This window comes from Garra rufa, chromosome 13 (genome assembly GCF_049309525.1).
Source record: "Garra rufa chromosome 13, GarRuf1.0, whole genome shotgun sequence".
Lineage (NCBI taxonomy): Eukaryota > Metazoa > Chordata > Actinopteri > Cypriniformes > Cyprinidae > Garra > Garra rufa.
This window is the reverse complement of record NC_133373.1, coordinates 34,570,609-34,592,102: the sequence shown is the minus strand read 5'-3', so window position 1 is coordinate 34,592,102 and position 21,494 is coordinate 34,570,609. Positions and strand designations below refer to the sequence as shown.

The window sequence follows — 21,494 nt, the reverse complement described above, 5'->3', positions numbered from 1 at the left end:
CTGAGGAAATCTTTGGAAGGATCACAAACCACGAACTCGCAGAGTGAAAATGTCAAGCAAAAACGTCCATCATTTCCAAAGACACATATCTGACAAAATATCTGCAGATCTGTGCTGATGTCAAGTCAGAGCTCTGCTGTTTTTGATGAAAACCAGTCAAATGTGTGTCTAAGTTTGGCATAAAAAGGAGAAAATTGAGATTTTGGATGACATTTTGATCTTTTTTCTAGACAGTGACTCAAAAAATACCAGTATCCCCAGTGTTAATTTTGACAGCAAATTCTGATTTAGTCTTAGTCTTTGGAATAATACACCATTTAGTTTTAGTCCTATTTTAGTCATGTGAAATCTTTTAGTCTTAGTCTAGTTTAGTTGACTAAATATCATAAGAGTTTTAGTCTTAGTTTAGTCTTTTAGTCTTAGTCTAGTTTTAATAGACTAAATATTAGCAGATTTTTCTTCATAATTCACGTAATTGTAAGTACATTACAATATATGGAAGCATATAGAGAATACAGGCACATATCTAATTGTTGTAATAAAAAAAACATTTATTTTATTAAATGTCAAAAACATGAGTTTTTTTTTTCACAAAAAAATAACCATAAGACCTGCTCTCCCTAAACAATAGGCCTATACATGCTTCCTGAAAAAGATATGCATGGTCCCTGAATTATGTTCAAATTGGTGGTGTTTTTCCCAGCGATTTTTACTCCACATGGTTTAAAGACTCTCTTGTTGTCATATGTGAAGTTTGACCAGATGTCAATTCTTCGTTTTCGTCCTAGACCAAGCTCTGACACTTCTGTCTGTCTGTCTGTTCATGAGACATACCGCTGCCCTCGGACTGCGTGCACAAAACGTTAGCGTGTTGCTAACGAGAAAAGTCAACTTAAATTAACCAAAGCTTTGTAACCAAGTCTGTGTAACCAAGTATAAAGTATAACTAATATAATGTATAACAAACGTCCTCATAACTTGAAAACCGCTGCTTTTGAAAATGGCTTTGCCAACTTAGATCAACCTGCCCTCAAAAGATTCGCTCTGATTGGATTTCCCCACAAAACAAAAGGGTAGTTCTTATTGGATCTCTTCTCCATTCGTCCCGCCCCAACATTTTCCTCTCGTTTTTATTCGTTGACTAAAGTGTCAGTTAAATTTCGTCATCGTCTTCGTCATCATATCTGACTTTTTATTTAGTTTTTATTTAGTTTTCGTCTGTAAAAAATGTTCGTTGACGAATATTTTTCGTCATAGTCTTCGTCAACGAAATTAACACTGTATCCCATGCAAAGTATGTTTATTGCAAAACACATACTTTGCCTCACTGGTACAATACAGTAAATTTTATAAATGTTTTTTTTTTTTTTTTTTTTTTAAAGAAGTTTCTTCTGCTTACCAAGCATGCATTTATTTGACAGTAAAATTGTGAAATATTTTTACTATTTGAAATAATTGGTTTCTATTTGAATATATTTTAAAATGTAATTTATTCCTGTGACGGCAAAGCTGAATTTTCAGTACCCATTATTTAAGTCTTCAGTGTCACATGATCCTTCAGAAATCATTCTAACATGCTGATTTGTTGTTTTTTAAAACATTACCAGTGTTAAAAACAGTTGTTCTGCTTGATACTTTTGTAAAACACAGATTCAGGATTCTTTGATTAACAGAACATTAAAAAATTTGGTAACACTTTATTTTACGGTCTCTTAACTAGTTGTTTATTAGCATGCATATTACAACAATATTAGCCATTAGTTAGTACTAATTAAGCAAATATTAATGCCTTATTCTACATGACCATATTCTACATCCCCAATCCAATACCTAAACTTAACAACTACCTCACAAACTATTAATAAGCAGCAAATTAGAAATGTACTGAGGGAAAGTCGTAGTTAATAATATTATCTATTCTAAAGTGTTACCAAAATTGTTTTTAAACAGAAACCTCTTGTAACATTATGAATGCCTTTACTGACACTGTCGATCAATTTAATGCATCCTTGCTGAATAAAAGCATTCATTTCTTTACTTTAAACTTTTATGCAGTAGATTAAAAGATTGTACATTTTAAAGCAAACATTCAGAAGCTGGCTTATTTTATTTTATTTTTTACATTTACTCCATATGAACTTTTCAGATTTGTCATCACAATAACAGTGTTCAAATTGCACCCTGAAGTAATGGTTTAAAATTAGCTCTGACTTCAACACACTCCCATACCCGTCTAGACTTTTTTGACAATCTGTTTGTAGAGCCTTTAGAATTTTGTGTTTCATAATGCATTTGCTTATTTAAATCACAACCTAACCTAATTGCATACCATGAGGGACATCAAAGACAAATTCAGTCTCCAAATCAAATTCCATGCAATAATGTTGTTGCAAGTCATAACATTCAGGGGGGGGGGGTTTCATAGGGTCAGTTATTCAACCCCACAAACATGTGTTTTATAGCTTTTAGCACAAAATCGTTACTAGTCTAGTGTACCTTTGCTGTGGCAGACATTTTATTAAAATATCTAAGTGAGAAAACGCTTGTGTGAAATGAATTCCGCATGGAAGAAAAAGAAATTGGCCTCAGCCCGTGGCTTAACATCTGGCGCAGTTTACTCTGGCAAGTCATATGTTATTCAGGAGAGGGAAAACATGACACCCTCTAGCTTTTCATATTTTAAAACTCCAAACTTAAAGCATAAGAAATAAGTATCTACTGTACATTGTTTTCATACATCGCAGGAGAGCAAGGCTCTTTTGGAAGAGGTGAGCGACAGATTTTTCTCACGGCCTGTGACGTCCCGAGTGAATTCTGTCATTGTGTCGATCCGGTTTTCTTTCCTGTAGACCAGCCCTCACACAGGGAGGTCAGGGTTTGACACCAGAACATCTGCAAACACATTAATGTGAGTTATTAATAATACATTAGGGTAGAATTCATTTGGCTTACTCTGGTTCTGACAACAGAGAAGTGTCAAATAGCACTTTGATGATTAAGATCAACTTTGAACATTATTACTTCGTGAGGCTTATTACATTTGGCAGCTTTGATGGATGGTGTAAGTACACGTCTTTGGAAAGTTAGCATATTGAGCCGTTAGCCACTGAAGAATTACGTAACGCTTTGGTTTAATGAGAATCTCTGACCTGTTTTTGAGGTCATTATGTTTTCCTTGGCATCAGGAAGCTTCCTTAAAGTGTCCTGCACCATTATAGAGGCTGGGGCCTAAACTTTCAGACCAGCTGTAGACACTCTAGACCTAAGGACATGAGAGAACAACCAGGTCTAAGTGCTCATGAATGGACAACACAATCTGCATGCTATTTCCTATTGTAGTGGGTGGTCATACTACATTTGGTGTTTCATTAACATCTATTCTTAGACATGCAAATAAGTGTGAATGCAAGCATGTTATTCTGCACTGCATACACTGCAAGTTCAAACCAGGTGAATTTGGCTTTGAGAATTTAAAGATGACGTATCATTAAAATCTGACTTTTTCTGTGTTTAGATGCTATAAACGGTCCCTGAGGGAGTACCAACCCAGAAAACGCAGTACATTTTTTGGTAAGCCTTTCTCTGCAAACTTGTGAAAAACGAGCTGCTAAGATTTCGCTCCCCTTAGTGACATAGAAAGGGGATCTTATTATAATATTACCGCCCCTTAAAGGAGAAGATCATCTCCAGAACAAAAATTGACAAATAATTTACTTAGCCCCTTGTCATCCAAAATGTTCTTGTCTTTCTTTCTTCAGTCGTAAAGAAATTATGTTTTTTAAGGAAAACATTTCAGGATTTTTCTCTGTATAGTGGACTTCTATGGTGCCCCGTATTTGAACTTCCAAAACACAGTTTAAATGCGGCTTCAAACAATCCCAAATTTGGTTGTAAACGATCCCAGCCGAGGAGGAAGGGTCTTATCTAGTGAAATGATTGGTTATTTTTTTTAAATGTTTACAATTTATATACTTTTTAGAAGTTGACATACCCTAACTGCCTTGAACCAGAAAAAAAAAACAGTTCAGGTAGAGCAAGACAGGACGAAAAAGGTAAAAAGTATATAAATTGTAATTAAAAATAACCAATCATTTCGCTAAATAAGATACTTCTTCCTCGGCTGGGATCGTTTACAACCACATTTGGGATCATTTGAAGCCACATTTAAACTGCATTTTGAATGTTCAAACTCTGGGAACCATAGAAGTCCACTATATGGAGAAAAATCCTAAAATGTTTTCCTCAGAAAACTATTTCTTTACAACTGTTTTTGTAACTTGTGTGTGTATTTGACAGTTTAAGCGCAATAAGACATGAAAGAGAACTCAGTTTAGCACTCACATGCCATATGACAGCTGTTTTCTGTGCATGTGATTCGGATGTGTGCCCTCATAAAACCCTATATCAGAAGTCCTATTCTGGAAAAGGAGGCGGGAGCAGCACCTCATTTGCATTTAAAGAGGCATGCACGTAAACAGTGTGTTTCTACTTCCACTCAAAATGGGCATTTTCAAAATCATATAATAAATGATCTGTGGGGTATTTTGAGCTAAAACTTCACAGACACATTCTGGGGATACCAGACATATATCTTGTAAAAAGGGGTATAATAGCTCTACATTAAATGTCAAAATGTTGCTATATACAAACTGCATCAGAAGACCTTTGCAACTTAGCGAGTTCTTCAATTAATCAATCAAACAATCAACAGTCTATTTATTTCATTATTATTGCGTGTTATTCATAATTCATATTGAATTGTTCAAATTCATAGCAGGGTTCTAGTGTTGTGGGTAGACACCTTGTTAGAATATTTGTTTCGCCTAGGCTTTCTCTCCTTTACACTTGCCAAAGCTAGCCACATAACAACACACAGGCAACTGAAATCCAGTTCCACTGGAACTCATTAGAATGCTAGACATGCATTCTCAAGCTTGGCTATCGATTCAGATGGTTCCCACACAGTAACTATTAAGCTGTCATTCCCACAAGGAATCAATTTCCTTTGATAAAACTGTTTGGTGCCCACATTTTCTAGATGTGGATTATATAATAAACTGCAAGCTGGAGATGAAAGGTGAATATCAATTTGCACAATAACGAATTTGAGAAAGAATGAGATTGAAGAATGAACAGATTTCTTAAAGAAACAAAAGGGATTGAGGAAATGCATCACAGGAATTTCACAGCACATTCAAATGTCAATCATTTATTGCTAATGGTTTGTTTCCTGATGGGAACTTACAGCCATGATACTCCATGTACTGTATGTCGAGGGATGAAACATGCTGTAAAGGTTGTGCTAATGTGACATGTGGCATGCTAGTCAAGACACTAATGCTAATCAGACTAGGTTTGCTAGAATTAGTTATGTCACTAAATTGACTCTTGATCATGTTGATCTTATTTCAGCTCTGCACTTGATTTTGATTGTGTTCTCTTCAGTGAAATGAGCCATATAATGATCCATTCATTAGAGTTGACCTTTTCACTGTAGCCATAATGATGATTTATTGTCACATGTGGAAATTGTTTATGCTTGCTAGTAGTCAGATATCACAGAGGATTTTTACTATCCAATATTATACTTTGATGAAAAAAGTTTCCTTACCCAGCCAACAAGATGCTTTAATAATGATGCCATTCGGAATGATATTTATTTCCATAATAAAAACATATTATATTGGCATATTGCATTTACTTGAATAGAAACCTACCAGTTAGTTATTCTATGTTTCCAAATTGATTTATTTTGGTTGAATAAAACAACATTGCAGTTTGGCATGCTTGCTGGGTAGATAGCTGGAGTAATATATTTTTTATTTGTTTCATGATTTAACTATAAAATGATAATTGTAAATACTGTACTTGTTTAGTGAACTTGAAAATGCTAAACAAAAATGTCCCTTTTTTACATTCATATAACCCTTTATTGTTGTGCAAAGAGAATAACTGTATATTAAAACATCACGAAGTCCTCCTCAAAAACACATTAACCACACTTAAAATTACACCTGTAAAATTCTATATTTACAAATTGGGAAATCACACCAATATGAACATTAAAACTTAATGTTGCACATTGCCAATCATTGAATAAATTTGTCTGTACAGCTGACACTGATCATTGCCTTGGTTTTGCAGTTTCATGCAATGCCAGCAACTCGAAAATGTGTTAATTTGAACCTTTCACACAGTGTTTCATAAAGTCGTACTTATGGTACCCTTGACAAATGGAAATATTTGATTTACTTGAACTGATAATAAAAATCATGTTTCAGAGTACCTGCTCTGAATGTTTTGATTATGATGCAAACGCAGCACTACTAAATACACTTAAAAAAAAGCAATGAAGCACAGTCTTCTTTGTCCTATGCTTATCTGTGTTCATTTGCTAATGCTGAGTAATGATTGAGTCTAAAGACCAAAGTATACTTAGGTTTTTACACGTACTTGAAGGTCTGCATACAGTGCATGTGTAGCAAATTTGTGCACCAATCCGATTTTCGAACAGATAGAACATGCAAATTGACTTGGTTTTGCACTGATCAGTTGTTCCACAAGGTGGCAACACTGGCACGGGCCGTTGTTTCACAGTAGAAAACAAAGCTTAAGAGATGGAACAGCAACAACAGATGGCCGCATTGACAAGCTCTTGTGTTAGTGTAATAGGAACCTCAGCTATTAAAACTGGTACAGCTTAATATAACTTAAATTGTGTCTCTTACTGAAATATGTAGTAGAAAACCCATGAAAGATTTAAGTTATTAAAAAAATATACATCGTTTAATACATATTTTGGACTATGGGGGCGCCATTGTTTTGATGATGTAAAATGGTTGTACTCAGTGAGCCACTGGTGCTACTTCTTGCTATTTTTACTGCAGCAACTCAAAAAAAAAAATACTGATACAATGCCACATTGTGCTTTTGGTTGTAATTTTTAGTCGAAGGGCAACAACAGAAGCGATGTAAGTCTTCACTGCTTTCCTAGCAATAAGAAGAGGAGAAAAGAATGAGAAGATGCCTGTGGATGAACAAAACTTCCTCAAAACCTGCGTCATTGTTCTCTCGACTTTAGCCCTGATTCCTTTGAGGCTTTTAGTAGACTACAGCTACTGAAGCTTACAAATGGCAGAGACAAGAAACACTAGATGCCATCCTGCCAGGATGTAAACATGGCAATGCTTGTCATGACGCCGCAGCCACTGAAGGAGTCTCTCAGCACGGATTTCAAAAAATCGATGGTATGGTATTTGGCTTAAGCCTACGCTTATATTCATAGCCACCTATAAGTTTTTTCAGTAGCTGTGGTCATCGTATCAGTATTTTATTTTCCGAGTTGTGTTGCGGTAAAAATAGGAACAGGTAGCGTCAGTAGCAACCAGTGCAACCATTTTACATCATTGAAATAATGGTGTCCCTCATAGTCCAAAATATGTATAAAACAATGTGGATTTTTAAAATAAGGTAAATCTTTCATGGGTTTTCTACTACATATTTCAGTAAGAGACATAATTTATGCTATATTTAGCCATATAAGTCTTAATACCCTTTAAAAGAGTACAAAGACATTTTTATCGGTCATAACATGCACAAAAATACAGCAGATGCTGGACAAAGGTGAAGCTGGGCTTAATATACTTTGGGCTTAATAGTTGGTACCTAGTACAATTAATGGTTGCATAGCAGCCTGGCTCTGTAACCATTATTAAAACAAGAACCTTTGTGAAGTGTCTTAATATACTGCATAGAATTGTGCTTGAGGTCTACCCAACGAGTGTTGAAAGCTTATACAAAGTGTATTGTTGTTGCAAGCTCCATGTTTGGGGAATGTACATGTGGGCCTCTAAGATACTAAAGAGTCCCCACAGTCGTCATGTTTAGAGAGAAATCTCCAAGTCGACGTTTACCACCACCACCATCATAATCATCGTTCTGTCCAAAAAGGTAGTCAGTGTATCACCATTTGGGGAATTAAGTTTTTATGTCGATCTACTCATGAACTCTGAGCAGGCTCCCCTGGTGGTCCAGGTATTCCACGTGGCCCTGATGGTCCCACAGGGCCTTGCACTCCTACTGGTCCAGGAGGTCCGTGTACCCCTGGAAGTCCAGCTTGGCCTCGGATACCTGCCGGTCCTTTGGGGCCAGTAATTCCATCCTTCCCAGGAGCCCCCATGTCACCCTTTTGTCCCTGTTCACCACGAGGCCCTGGAGGCCCTAAAGACCCTTTTTCTCCTTTAAGTCCTGGCCCACCTTTCATCCCAGAAGGTCCTTGTACACCTTGATCACCCTTAATTCCTATAGCACCCTTAAGTCCTTGAGGTCCACGATTCCCTGCAAGTCCCCTGTCTCCTTTCGGTCCCGTTACACCTACAGATCCTTTGGTTCCTGTTTCTCCCCTGTTTCCCTTTGGACCTGGTGGACCAGGCACACCTATAAAGAAACCAGAATAAAGACATGAGACACTTCAAGAACATACAAGTGAATCTATTTTTATAGACACTACAAGAGAACTCTTCAAATCCGGCACTGGAGGACCACTGTTCAGAAGAGTTTAGCCCCCAACTCTGTTCAAACGAGAAGTTAATCAAGGTCTTCAGAATTTGATCAGGGTTGGAGTAATACTTTGCATTACAGTGACCCTACAGGGCCGAATTTGACAAACTCTTCCCTTCAGATAGACAACAACCTTTGAGAATAGTGAAGTTCTGGATCTGCTTTGCATGACTGGTGTCTACCAGCTTCATCTCCTCAATCACCATTGATAGGTTCCTCACATCAGCATCAAGACGTACATTCAGCATCATGTACTGCATTCTCAGAGTGTCAGCTAGGTGAAGAAGAAGCAAGACTGTGTTGTTAAGGTTCTGCAAATCTTCCGTGTGACTGTTCAGCCTGGATTGGCAAGAGGAACTCTCTTGGTTGATGTATTGGTACATGCTCCGAACATGGCTGACGGTTGCTTTGAAGCTGGAAGAGAGTGTGTCGATCTCCATTTCAATGGACTTCATTCGTGCATCCAATGTCACAAATCGTTCCCCAGTCCGGTTCTCGTAGTACTTGGCATGGTACTGGTGGTCATGCATGTTCTCCTCGTGTTCATCAATGTAAGACGAGACATTGTCCAGTTGCATCTGAAGGTTCATGACTTGCAGAGTAAGGTCATGCACCATCTCTGAACTCATGCTGATACGCTGGTGAGTAACAGAGACACCGTTTTGAATTGCCCTTACAGTCTGCGCGGTAATGCTGGCATTGGACTTCAGAGTGCTTAAAACTCTGCTGTAGTTCTGCCAGTCTGCTGTTATTTTTTGAAGCACCAAGGTCTCCTCTTCTGCCTTTCTCTGAAGAGCACCTATCCACAATGCACTGAGGGCAACAGTAGTGTTGACTTGTTGCATTGTGGCCTTCAAATCATACTGATCCTCAGCAAGTGTTTTCATCCCTTGATCCGTTTCATTGATGACAACCTGCCAGCCATTTACCTGATCCAGGTACAGGCCCAAAGACTGATTTATACGCTTAATGATAATTCCAAAGGACTGGAGGTCTCTAGTCATTCTGTTGCTGGTTTGTGTAAGACTTTGCTGGGACTGAGTCGCCTGGTCCAACTTCTGCTCTTGACTGAGTACCATATTCTGGATCTCCTCATACTCTTTCTTTAGTCTGGCAATCTCCTCTTTGTATTGTGCAACATCTAAGCAGTTGGAATAGTTGTTTACAGTCCTGATATCTGCAATACAACCACCAAACAGTGAATCACTTGTACCACTGACACAAAATACACTGTAAATTGCATGAAAATGCAGTTTTGTTTTAACAGACTGAGCACTCTGTGTGTGTACACAGCTGTTTTGTAGGCCGTTATTTCGGTAATAAATGATTCCTCGTGAGGTTTTACTCTCTGAGGGGTTTACTGACCACAGCACAGGAAGTGAACCGAGAGATTAGACAAACAAATTAGATAAATATAGCAGAAGCAACTGTGTAAGAACAAGTTTTTCTTTTTGCATTTTCAATTTCTTGTTGAAGAACAGTGTTTTAGTTGTTAAAAAATAACTTTATTCAACAATTTCTTGTCTTCTCTGTCAGTCTTCAAGGCATGTTCATAGCTTCATAAAATGAAGGTTGAACCACTGATGTCACATGGACTATTTTATCAATGTCCTTTCTACCCCTCTGGTCTTTGAACGTTGTAGCTGCGTTGCTGTCAGAAAGCTCTCGGATGTCATCAAAAATATCTTAATTTGCTTTCTGAAAATCTTATGGGTTTGGAACGACAACTAGGGTGCGTAATCAATGACAGATTTTTTTATTTTTGGGTGAACTATCCCTAAAATTGTTGCTTTGTCAACTAACTAAGATAAGTTTACATTCTAAAATTAACTGAAATAAAATTACAATAGCACATAAGAAAATTACAACAGTTAAAATGACTGAAAATAAAAAAATAATAGTCAGTTCAAAATATTAATAACTACAATTGTATATAAATAATATTAAAAATAACACAGAAGTAGATTTGATGATACAGCTGAAGTCAAAAGTTTACATTCACCTTTCAGGAACTGCAAAATGTTAATTATTTAACCAAAATAAGAGAGATCATACAAAATGCATATTGTTTTTTATTTAGTTTTGACCTAAATATATATATATATATTTTTTTTTTACATAAAAGACATTTACATATAGTCCACAAGAGAAAATAATAGTTGAATTTATAAAAATGACCGTTCAAAAGTTTACATTCACTTTTACAAACACTAGATTTGTAATACTGCATTGTTACCTAAATGATCCACAGAATGATTACAGAAGGTTCAAACATTCACTGGAAAAACAATGCATTAAGAACCAGGGGTGTAAACTTTTGAACAGAATGAAGATGTGTACATTTTTCTTATTTTGCCTAAATATCTTTTTTTTTTTTCATTTAGTACTGCCCTTTAGACAAAATAAGTTAAATTTACCCTGATCTTCAAACTCAAAAAGTTTTCACCCCCAGCTCTTAATGCATTGTTTCCTTCTGAAGCATCAGTGAGCATTTGAACCTTCTGTAATAGTTGCATATGAGTCCCTCAGTTGTCCTCAGTGTGAAAAGATTGATCTCAAAATCATACAGTCATTGTTGGAAAGGGTTCAAATAGACAAAAATGCTGAAAAACCAAAGAATTTGTGGGACCTGAAAAATTGTTCTGAAGAAGAGCAGAAAAAACACACAGCTGTGGATCATTCCGGTAACAACACAATACCAAGAATCAAGTGTATGTAAACTTTTGAACAAGGTCATTTTTATAAATGCATTTGTATGAGTCCTCTTATTTGGTAAGATAATTAACATTTTGTAAACTACCTACCAGTTCCCAAAATGCATGTATCATAAAATAAGAATTCTTACCTTTTATGCTCTCCTGGACCTTGGAAATCTGTTTGTGGTATAATGTTTCTTCTTCAGATAAGTTGTCAACTCTCCTAAAAACTGACATGACAAATTTGCTGATATTAAAACCATCATTTTAGAAACATAGGTGATGTAAAACAAACAAAATAAGTAAGTACGTACATTAATAAATAAAATGAAACTAATTTCTAAGCAAAAATGTGGAATTGCATAATACTGTTATGGAACAGTATACCCGGCTTAAGCGATCTCTGTTTCCTCAGAGAATAAATGTGTTCGGAATTCTTTTCAGACACTGAGACTTAATGTTGGACTACAGGGGCTGGTAAAGTGTAATGGAACCTCAATTGCGGTTGTAATTTGTATCCCGGCTGTATGAACGCATGTCACCTGCTCTATTTTAAAAAGCTGCTAAAAGGAAATTGTTTATTTTTTGTCACTAAACAGGACACTTGTGTTACTTGATCGACTTGCCTTGTGCAAACTTCAGATTACTTGCTACATCAAATTCCTTAGCATAATAGTATGCATATTACACACATAACAGCTTGTTATACAACAGCATTTTTGAGGAGTTACAGCAATATGAAACAGATGTGTATGTGGCATCATTCAGAAAATTCTAGTAGTTAGGTCTGTTTTGTAGTTAAATGAAACCATCATCTTGTCATCATATATTTTTCGTCAAACCAAACAACATTCTTCTTGATTTGTTTTGCCACAGTTTAGCCATGTTGTGGGCTGACATGGTAGCATTACATCCTGCCAGTGCAACAACGCTCATCAAGTTTTTGTTGAAGCCCCATTGCATTTGAAACTTGGCTTTATTGTTGTGGTGAAATACATTGTAGGTATGATTCAGACTTTTGTTGTGCTTTCATGCTTGTAAATGAGGCAAAGGAATCAGATTTGGCATCTAACATCACACATTATGTGAGATTTATTGTGTGGGCAAGGTTTTGGCTTACTTCTAACTATTAAATCTGGAAATTGTTGACTGTGAGCATTATGCTGAAACAAAACCCACACTGCATGTTGTAACCATGTGTTTGAAGGATGAAAATTGGGGTGTCCTACATTCCTTTCTCTGGCCCGTATCTGACTCCCCCCAGCAGTGTGATTACTGATTCAAGAACAAGCATTTATATCTACCTACCTTTTAAGTTTGTTCACTTTGGTGTCACTTTAAAGGGGACATGCCATGAAAATCTGACTTTTTCCATGTTTAAGTGCTACAATCGGGTCCCTGGTGCATCTAACAACCCGGAAAATGTGGAAAAGGACAACCCAATAAGCCTTTCTCTGCAAGCATGTGAAAAAATGATCTGCTCAGATTTGGCTCCCCTAGTGATGTAGAAAGGGGATCTTATTATAATATTACCGCCCCTTCATCTACACGTTTCCACCTACGGTGCCACCATTTTGTCTTTGCAATTGCTTTCCCAGCTGTTTACCTTCGCAAATGTATCTAACTGTTTTATGTGTGTGTTTTCAACATAAACTTGTGTGGATTTGACAGTTTAAGCGCAATAAGACATGAAAGAGTTTAGTGCTCACATGCCATGTGACAGTCACTTTTTGTGTGCATGCCCCGGATGTGTGTGCTAAAAAAACCTGTATAGCATAAGTTTAAACTTATATGGCTTTAAAATGCAAGATTTCATCGCAATAGACATGATAATTTAAACCAAACAGATTTTTGGGCAGAGCATCTGAGGTACAAGCTGTAAAGGCTCAGGCTTTTTTTATTCTGGAAAAGGGGGCGGGGAGCAGCAGCTCATTTGCATTTAAAGAGCCATGTACAAAAAAAAAAAAAAAATGTTTTCAAATTAGGCATTTTCAAAATTTTATATAATAAATTATCTGTGAGGTATTTTGAGCTGACTTGTCACACACTTGTAAAACAGGGCATAATAAGTGCCCTTTAAAGAAGGTAAAATTTTGATGTAAAAAAACTGTTGCAAACATGGATGTTGTAATGCAATAAAAAAACTTACCAAGGGATGCCAAGACAGCCACTGCAACGATGAGCAAAGCTAAAAAGCCATAGAGCATTTTGACAGCTAGCTGAAGAGAATGTGTCTGCTGACATTTCATACATCCTCCTCTTGCTCTTCCTGTAGAGACACACACAAAACACACTCAGTTCTCATAAACAAACTTTGTATTCCCTCAAGAAATGAACTTTATCATTGTATTCTAACGCTTATGTAAAAAATTAAAACCTGATCCCAAAATCAACATTAAAAAAACTATTAACATTTGAATATACAACTGTGTCTGGAAAACAGAGACTCTATTCAAATTGGATGTGAATAATAATTCAGCTAAACTCGCAAATTCTGTAAATAAAGATTTTCTAAACACTGAACATTTGTCAAGAACTGAACATTCAAAACAGATGTACAATAACCACTCACAAAACAGTGGATAAATGTTAACTCATGTACATAAAAAAACTAACAAACAGTCAGTCCATTAACAACATTTTTCAGGCAGTTTTCGAAATTTAAGCAGATATTTATCAAGACAGTTGGCTTACTGTCTAACTCTTTTACGAACTCCAATCTTTTGTACTCTGTGACGCCTCATTAATAAGCAGAGCAATAATCTTTAAGAAAGATGAATTTTTCTAACCTCTCAAGGGAGGAATTTCCTCTTCTTCTCCATTTAAGTCCTCCTCTACAAAGAGAGATTGCACAAAACAAGAATAAGTCACGACTTTACGATTTATAACATCATACTTGAAAGTAATCATAATTCTATTAAATCATCGTTCATCGTATTGGCTAATCAAACACAGTTCCCCTTGAGACTCATCATCTACCTCCTGCACAGAACAAAAACATTGTACCATCATATTTTTAATATGTCAGGACTTTCATTTCAGGAGGACAACAAGATCCACTGCAAGGATTAAACACATATTTGGTCTATATCAAGAGGGCTCAACAAAGAAAAAGACTCCACATACCATTGAAAAGCTGGTTCTCGTAGCCACTATAGCTATCTGCAAAAGAGGAAAAAAACAGTTGACATATGTGTTCGCAAATTAAGGTCAACAGATTGAAACATAAACTTATTCTGTTGAATGACACACACACACACACACACACACACACACACACACACACACACACACACACACACATACTCACTTTATCACCAGAAACATAAATCATAAGAGAGCTGAAATACTATAAGGCCTGCTTGCTAGCACTTAACCTTAAGACAAAAAACAGTCGACTTGGACCGATTTGCACTAGATGAGGTCACTGCATGCTGGAAAGAACCTTATATTAGCACAATTACACAAAATTGGTGAGGGAAGTGTTTTTACTAAATTTGATTGGATCTTTTGGAGGATTTATTCCGCCCGGGAGGAATAAAATTGCCTGGGAATATTTTTTATGTCAGAGAAGCTCTTAAAATATGCCAGAAAGGATCTTTATTATGGCCCTTTATTATGTTTTTAATGGCATACTAAATTTTCTTTATTTCTTTAAATATATTGTGTTTTAGATATTTTTGTTTTATTTTAGTCATATTATTTTTGTTTTATTTCAATGCATACATATTTACAAATTACACATTTAAAAGTTTTTGTAACTATCTGTTGGCTCCAACACCAAGAGAGGATTTGGCCAGGTAACACAACATTCTTCGGGTGGGAAAAACCACAGCTGTTCTGGCTAACTGCCAAAATAAAAAAGGGTGTGCGGTGCAGGACATAGCTATAAATAGAAGAGAGAATGACTGTTATAACATCTGGAAAAGCATTGTCAGCAGAGGGTTAGCTGGGATAAGCTTTTTTCCCTTATTGCAGCCACCCATGACAGTCAGCAATCTAAACAGCTGATTACTACCTGCTGAAGTACAACTAAATATAGTATGAAGTGCTTTAAATCAGGAAAAATGTGACTATATACACTACCAGTTTTTGAACAGTGAGATTTTTAATGTTTTAAAGACGTCTCTTTTTGCATTTATTTGATCCAAAGCACAGTAAAAATAGTACAATTTTGAAATATGTTTACTATTTACTGTAAAGTAACTGTTTTCTATTTAAATATTTTTTAGTAAATTATAGAAATTAATACTTTTATTTATCAAGAATGTTTTAAATTGATCAAAAGTGATGATAAAAACATTTATAAATGTTACAAAAGATAAATGCTGTTGTTCTGAACAATCTATTTATTTATTTTTTGAGCAGCAAATCAGAATATTAGAATGATTTCTGAAGGATCATGTGACTGGAGTAATGATGCTGAAAATTCAGCTTTGATCACAGGAAAAATGTAATTTTTTTTAATATATCCAAATATACAGTAGTCAACATTTGAAGTGGATCAAAAAAAGTTTATCGAAGTTGTTCTAAGACAAGAACAGATATTGTTTTGGTTTTAGGACAACTTCGATCAAAGGTTTTGATCCACTTCAAATGTTGACTACTCTCTCTCTCTATATATATATATACAGGCTTGGTGAGCAGAAGAGACTTATTGTAAAAAAACATTAAAACTTGTACTGTTCAAAAACTTTTGACTGGTAGTGCACACCATCATAACATCTAAGAAGCTTTATCAACAAGGAACGAGGGTAGAAAAAAGAAAAGTATCATGAGGAATGATCTTATTTGTGATTTTTTATAAGTACCAATTTCATTTTATGTGGTCTCTAAGACCATCCATATTCCACAGAGCTTGCTATTCCATGGAAAAAACGACTACAAAACAAAAAGTATCAAGTGATGAGGGCATCTTAATGGAAGCCTGCAATGTAAAATGTTCCGGAAAGTCATGGTTTCACTGGAGACAAGTCAGTGTCTGCTTTGAAACTTGGGCATAAACTGGGCAGAAAGGAAAAGGGGCACTTCATTTCTTGACTATTAAAAAAACACAAGTTAAAGGGATAGTTCACCCAAAAATGTAAAAATCTGTCATTATTTTCTCACCCTCATGTCCAAATCCTTAAAACCTTCGTTCATCTTCAGAACAAAGTAAAATATTTTTGAGCTTTCTGACCCTCGTTCAAGGCCCAGACAGGTAGTAAGGACACTGTTAAAATAATCCATGTGGCATCCGTGGCTCAGTCGTAATTTAATGAAGCTTTGAGAATGCTTTTTGTGTGCAAAGCTCTCAGATTTCATAAAAAATATCTTAATTTGTGTTCTGAAGATAAACAAAGGTCTTATGGGTTTGGAACGTAATGAGAGTGAGTAATTAATGACAGAATTTTCATTCCTGGGTGAACTATCCCTTTAAGGAGCAAACTACAACAAGGAATGGTGACTCAACATCTCAACACCCTGCAGCTGCAAGGCAATGGGTTGGTACTAAAGGTAAAGAGTTGATACTGGAGATATGCCAGTTATCACTGCCAATACTGTTAAACATGAACCTGCTTTCTCTTTATCGGACACTACTGTTCAGCAAGCACTTTTACAATAACATCCCTCAACACCACAGTCTCATGGAGTTTGCACCTGCTTCATTTTCTGTTTGTTTTAAATCTTGGGTTTGCATTTTTCAAACCCTGGGCACGTCTTGCTTTGCCAGACCTGCTAAGCTCATGTTCTGAGGTGAAATTGTTTATACCTACAACTCGAGCCGCTGAGGTCAGGTCTAACAGAGCCAGAGAGTGCTAGAAGGGGTAAAAGCTTGATGAGGGAAAAAATGGAGAGACTTATATTTCCCCACCAGGCCTTTCTACACAGGTGGCTCGGAGCAGGCACAACCTTGGGTCTTGTGGTAGTGTGAGTGTTGCCAACAGTACAGAGGAAAAGGAGGGGACCTTTCAGTCTGGTCTGGATGTCTGCGTTCCCTTTGAAAACATCGCTTACGAGGAAGCCAAGAACCTTCAAAAAGCTCTACGGCTGGGTCAACAGACGTGAACTTTAAAAGTATGATAGTTAATGAAAGAGGCAGGATGTTTAATTAGCTTGCTGGGTCGTTCAAGGATCGGGAGGAAATGGAAAGCTTCTAGAAGTTTAAGAGCATAAGATAAATATGCCAGTGTTTATGAAGGGTGGACATTCACAATCTGTGTTTTTAAAGTTGCATGATGTAAGGTTTAAACAAGCAGGCAGGATTAAGTTTACATGTTATGCAACAATGTAATTAAGTGAATGGTACTTAAAGAGATAGCTCACCCAAAAATGAAAATTAGCCCATGATTTACTCACTCTCACAGTATCCTAGGTATAGAGGACTTTCTTCTCTCAGACAAACCTAATCTGAGTTATATTAAAAAATGTCCTGGCTCATCTAAGCTTTATAATGGCAGTGGGCGGGTGTTTCTGTTCAATAGTCCAAAAGAAGTTCAATAAAATGCATCCATCCATAATAAAAAGTGCCTCACATGGCTCCGGGGGGTGAATAAAGTTCTACTGTATCGAATTGATCCATTTTTTTAACTTCTAACTTCCGCTAATTGGTGTGTGCGCAGACCGTTCCAATAGGACGTATGCGTAGCGCATGCACCGGTGAGAATATGCTAGTCTTGTGAGAACCAAGGTTTGTTTACAAGAGCAAAGGAAGCAAAGTTTTCTTACTTTCCTTACTTGGCTTATATCAAAATCCGCGGGAAAAAGGCGCACACTGTATAAAAGCTATTGAAGTCTATTGATCTGGGTCAGCTGCGCCACATGCATGGCGCCCATAAGTGACGCAGTAGAGAAGGAAATGTGGAATAAAGTTGTTCTTTTCTTTTCCTTGTGCAAAAAAGTATTCTCGTAGCTTTATAAAATTACAGCTGAATCACTGATGTCGCATGTAATTCTAGGTCAATCATTTTGGTACTTTTCTGGGCCTTGAACGTGGTAGTACCCTTGCTGTTTATGGGAGGGTCAGAAAGCTTGTGGATTTCATCAAAAATATCTTAAATTGTGTTCCAAGGATCAACTAAGGTCTTACAGGTTTGAAACCACATGAGGGTGAGTAATTAATGACAGAATCAGATTCTTGATCATGGGCAAAATTTAGGCAGCATTAGAAGAATATCATCAGTTATCGGTTATTTCAGGTGTACATACACAAGTAAATCAGTCCACTTAGGCAGATGTTGTACAGTATGTTAGCAACCAGCTATGAAAACAACATCTGTGCCCTGCCCAGGCATTAAAGGCTAAAATTTCATTCTGAGACTTTGAAACACTGTGAGAATAAATAAAACCATATGACTCACAATGGTGACATGTAAATACCAATCGGAGACAATGATATATTGCCAGTGGCCAGTACAAAGACTTGGTCACCAAGCTCTACCAAGATGACTGACACGGAATGGAAGAAATTGTTGAATACAATTGTTATTTTTGTTTTCTTTGCACACAAAAAGTATTCTCGTAGCCTCATAATAATATGGTTCAATCACATGGACTATTTTAACAATGTTCTTACTACCTTTCTGGGCCTTGAATGTGTCAGTTGCGTTGCCGGCCATGCAGAGTCAGAATATCTTGCAGATTTGGAACGATTCGAGGGTGAGTAATTAATGACAGAATATTCATTTTTGGGTGAACTATCCCTTTAATTTTTTAGTTGAGAGCTGAGAACTCTTGGGATAACAAGGTTTAAGATAATATCTTCTTTCAGAACTTCACAATGTTGATCGTTTGTTGTTGATCTCTTCAGCACCTTCTACACTGGCCAAAGATTTCTGAGGATTCTCATAATCCTTTAGATCTTGCAGCGAGTAAGGTTCTCAGGGGTAACTTCTGAGGCTTTGATGTCCCAAAGAACGAAGTTTGCACGATCTCTAAACTGTGGGTTCAGGAGGTTGCCCAGTGCCTTTAAATGGATACACTTTGCTGAAAAGCACCAAAACAGGAAACATCCAGTAATACTGGTATTATGTGACCAGATGAATGCAGTGGGTATAAAACATCAGACAGAAACGCCTGAAACTAGAGATGGGGAGTAGAGGCAGAGGGCAGGGTCTTTCCAAACCGCAGAAACCCAACCACAACTAATAAAGACAAGTGTCTCTACAGTTCTGGTTGATGTACAACCGCTTTACACGCATTTTACAAAATATGTGCAGTTCAACCCTAGAGTTCAATAAAGAGTAATTGAAAACATTCATACTCTATATTATAGTTTATTAAATAAAACAGTTGAAAACAAGATGTGAAACTCAGGAGGTAACTCCCATCTTTAGATATCGACATGTTTACTGTCACACATGGGTTGTCTTAATTACATGAAAGTACACGTTTTTGGAAGCTTTACAGCCTGTTTTCCGAAGCCAAACATTTTTTAAACAACCCCATTAGACTGTAACAAAACACAATTTTGTCTTTAAGCATTAAACAGGCCGTCTGTCTTGAATTATAAACAAAGAGCAAGTGTGTTTCATTATATCTGATACACTTCAATTAGATGTAATCAAGATTAAGAAGAGCCTATCTGCCCATTACAAATAGATGCATTGGTCAGATCCTGGGAAAACAGCTGAAGGAAACGTATGCGTGTGTGTGGTTAGCACTGGCTCCACACCTGCTTCCCACATCAAGACAAAAAACTTCCCGCACATCTCTCACCGCATGAGGAATGCATTAGGACCCAAGCTCTTTCATGAGTTTCTGGATTATGCATTAAAAAAGTGCTAAATTGACCTTCATCTTGGATATGTTTTCTATAAATTAATCATCCCACCAAAGGATGCACTTGGCTTTCGAAAATAAAATAGTTTTAGAAACAGCATCTAAAGTGCTGCCCCATCAGTGTGGGTTCTCTAAGAGTTTAACTAAATTCAACATCAAATGGTGTCAAGCTGAGAGTGATGAAGGCTTGATGTATTCAGCTTTCAAGGTAACAGAACAACAAGCTTGCATCCAACATCAACAGGTCCATGCTTTCTTTAGACCTTCAGAGTTGAGTCTCACATGTGTGCTGTCAGCACGCTCCTGTTCACAAGGATTTACAAGTGCTTCTCACATGAATTAAAAAAAAAACATAACACATTAGTCAAAGTAGGAATCAATGAAAAGAAACAGTGCTTACCTTTCATGTTGATTCTGTAAAGTCACAAGTCACTCCAGGTCAGTTTGGTAAAGATGATTGTGGAGACTTGAGGCTGAATATATTTCACCTGTTTGGGATGTATTTCAATGACTCATCAGAATCCAGTGGTTTGTTTAAACAAAATAAATCATCAAATCTGCAGACTAATCCACTGTTGAGGAGCCACAGCTGGTGTGTGAGGAAGACCCCTTTATAACATGCTGCTTCACTGCTATAGAACCAGAGGAAAGTAATACCTTGGACAGTAACCATGTGCAGCTTTGGGAAACATGCTGGAGAGAGGGAGAGCTTGTTTCTGTGTGGGAAAGGGAGGGAATGGATGAAGGGAGAAGGAGGAGAGAAGGAGGAGGTGGGACACGTGCGTGTGCTTCAGTGAGTCAGTCTTGAGCACCGGCCTAATTGTTAACAAATGTCTGGTATTGGAGCAACAGGCACCTTTATCTTCTGTAGCCTCTGTTGTTGGAGATTTACACATTATGTTTGCCATATGGAACAGAAAGGGACATGCTGTTCCCCAACAGTCAGCCTGTTGTTGAGAGAAGAGGTAAATATTATTGTGGTAAATGCAAGTGCAGCTTCATACTTTCTCAATTAAAGTCAGAGCATTTTTCTAAAAACACAATGCACATAGTTAATTTATTTAATATATCATGTGAACATAACATTGTTATAAATGTGACTATACTACCAGTCAAAACTTTTTGAACAGTGAGATTTTGAATGTTTTTTAAAGAAGTCTTTTCTGCTCAGGAAGCCTGCATTTATTTGATCTAAAGTACAGCAAAAACAGTACAATTTTCAAATATTTTTACTATTTAAAATAACTGCTTTGTATTTGAATATATTTTACAATGTAATTTATTTCTGTGATCAAAGCTAAATTTTCAGCATCATTACTCCAGTCTTCAGTCTCACATGATCCTTCAGAAATCATTCTAATATGCTGATTTGCTGTTCAATAAACAATTTTTATTATTACCATCAATATTTACAAAAGTTATATTTATTCAGAATTCTTTGAAGAAAAGAAAGATCCAAAGATCAGAGGATTGATGATG

At 36.7% G+C, this 21,494-nt stretch overlaps 1 protein-coding gene across 1 annotated transcript; it reads right to left on the bottom strand.

Moving 5' to 3' along the window:
* Positions 1 to 5,196: 5,196 nt before the first annotated feature.
* Positions 5,197 to 20,719, bottom strand: scara3 (scavenger receptor class A, member 3). Its single transcript, XM_073853217.1, has 7 exons — positions 20,416 to 20,719; positions 14,382 to 14,417; positions 14,045 to 14,089; positions 13,405 to 13,524; positions 11,405 to 11,485; positions 8,693 to 9,736; positions 5,197 to 8,436 (listed from the first exon to the last, which is right to left on the bottom strand). The coding sequence occupies exons 1-7, from the start codon at positions 20,420 to 20,422 to the stop codon at positions 8,000 to 8,002; spliced, it is 1,770 nt and encodes a 589-aa protein (XP_073709318.1). The 5' UTR covers positions 20,423 to 20,719; the 3' UTR covers positions 5,197 to 7,999.
* Between the last annotated feature and the right edge of the window lie 775 nt (positions 20,720 to 21,494).

Excerpts from the sequence above, each read along its gene's own strand:
- scara3 (XM_073853217.1), bottom strand. Across the intron at positions 11,486-13,404 it reads GGCTGTCTTGGCATCCCTTG|TTTTTAGGAGAGTTGACAAC; the intron begins GTAAGTTTTTTT and ends TTGTCATGTCAG. Across the intron at positions 8,437-8,692 it reads GAACTTCACTATTCTCAAAG|GTGTGCCTGGTCCACCAGGT; the intron begins GTTGTTGTCTAT and ends GTTTCTTTATAG.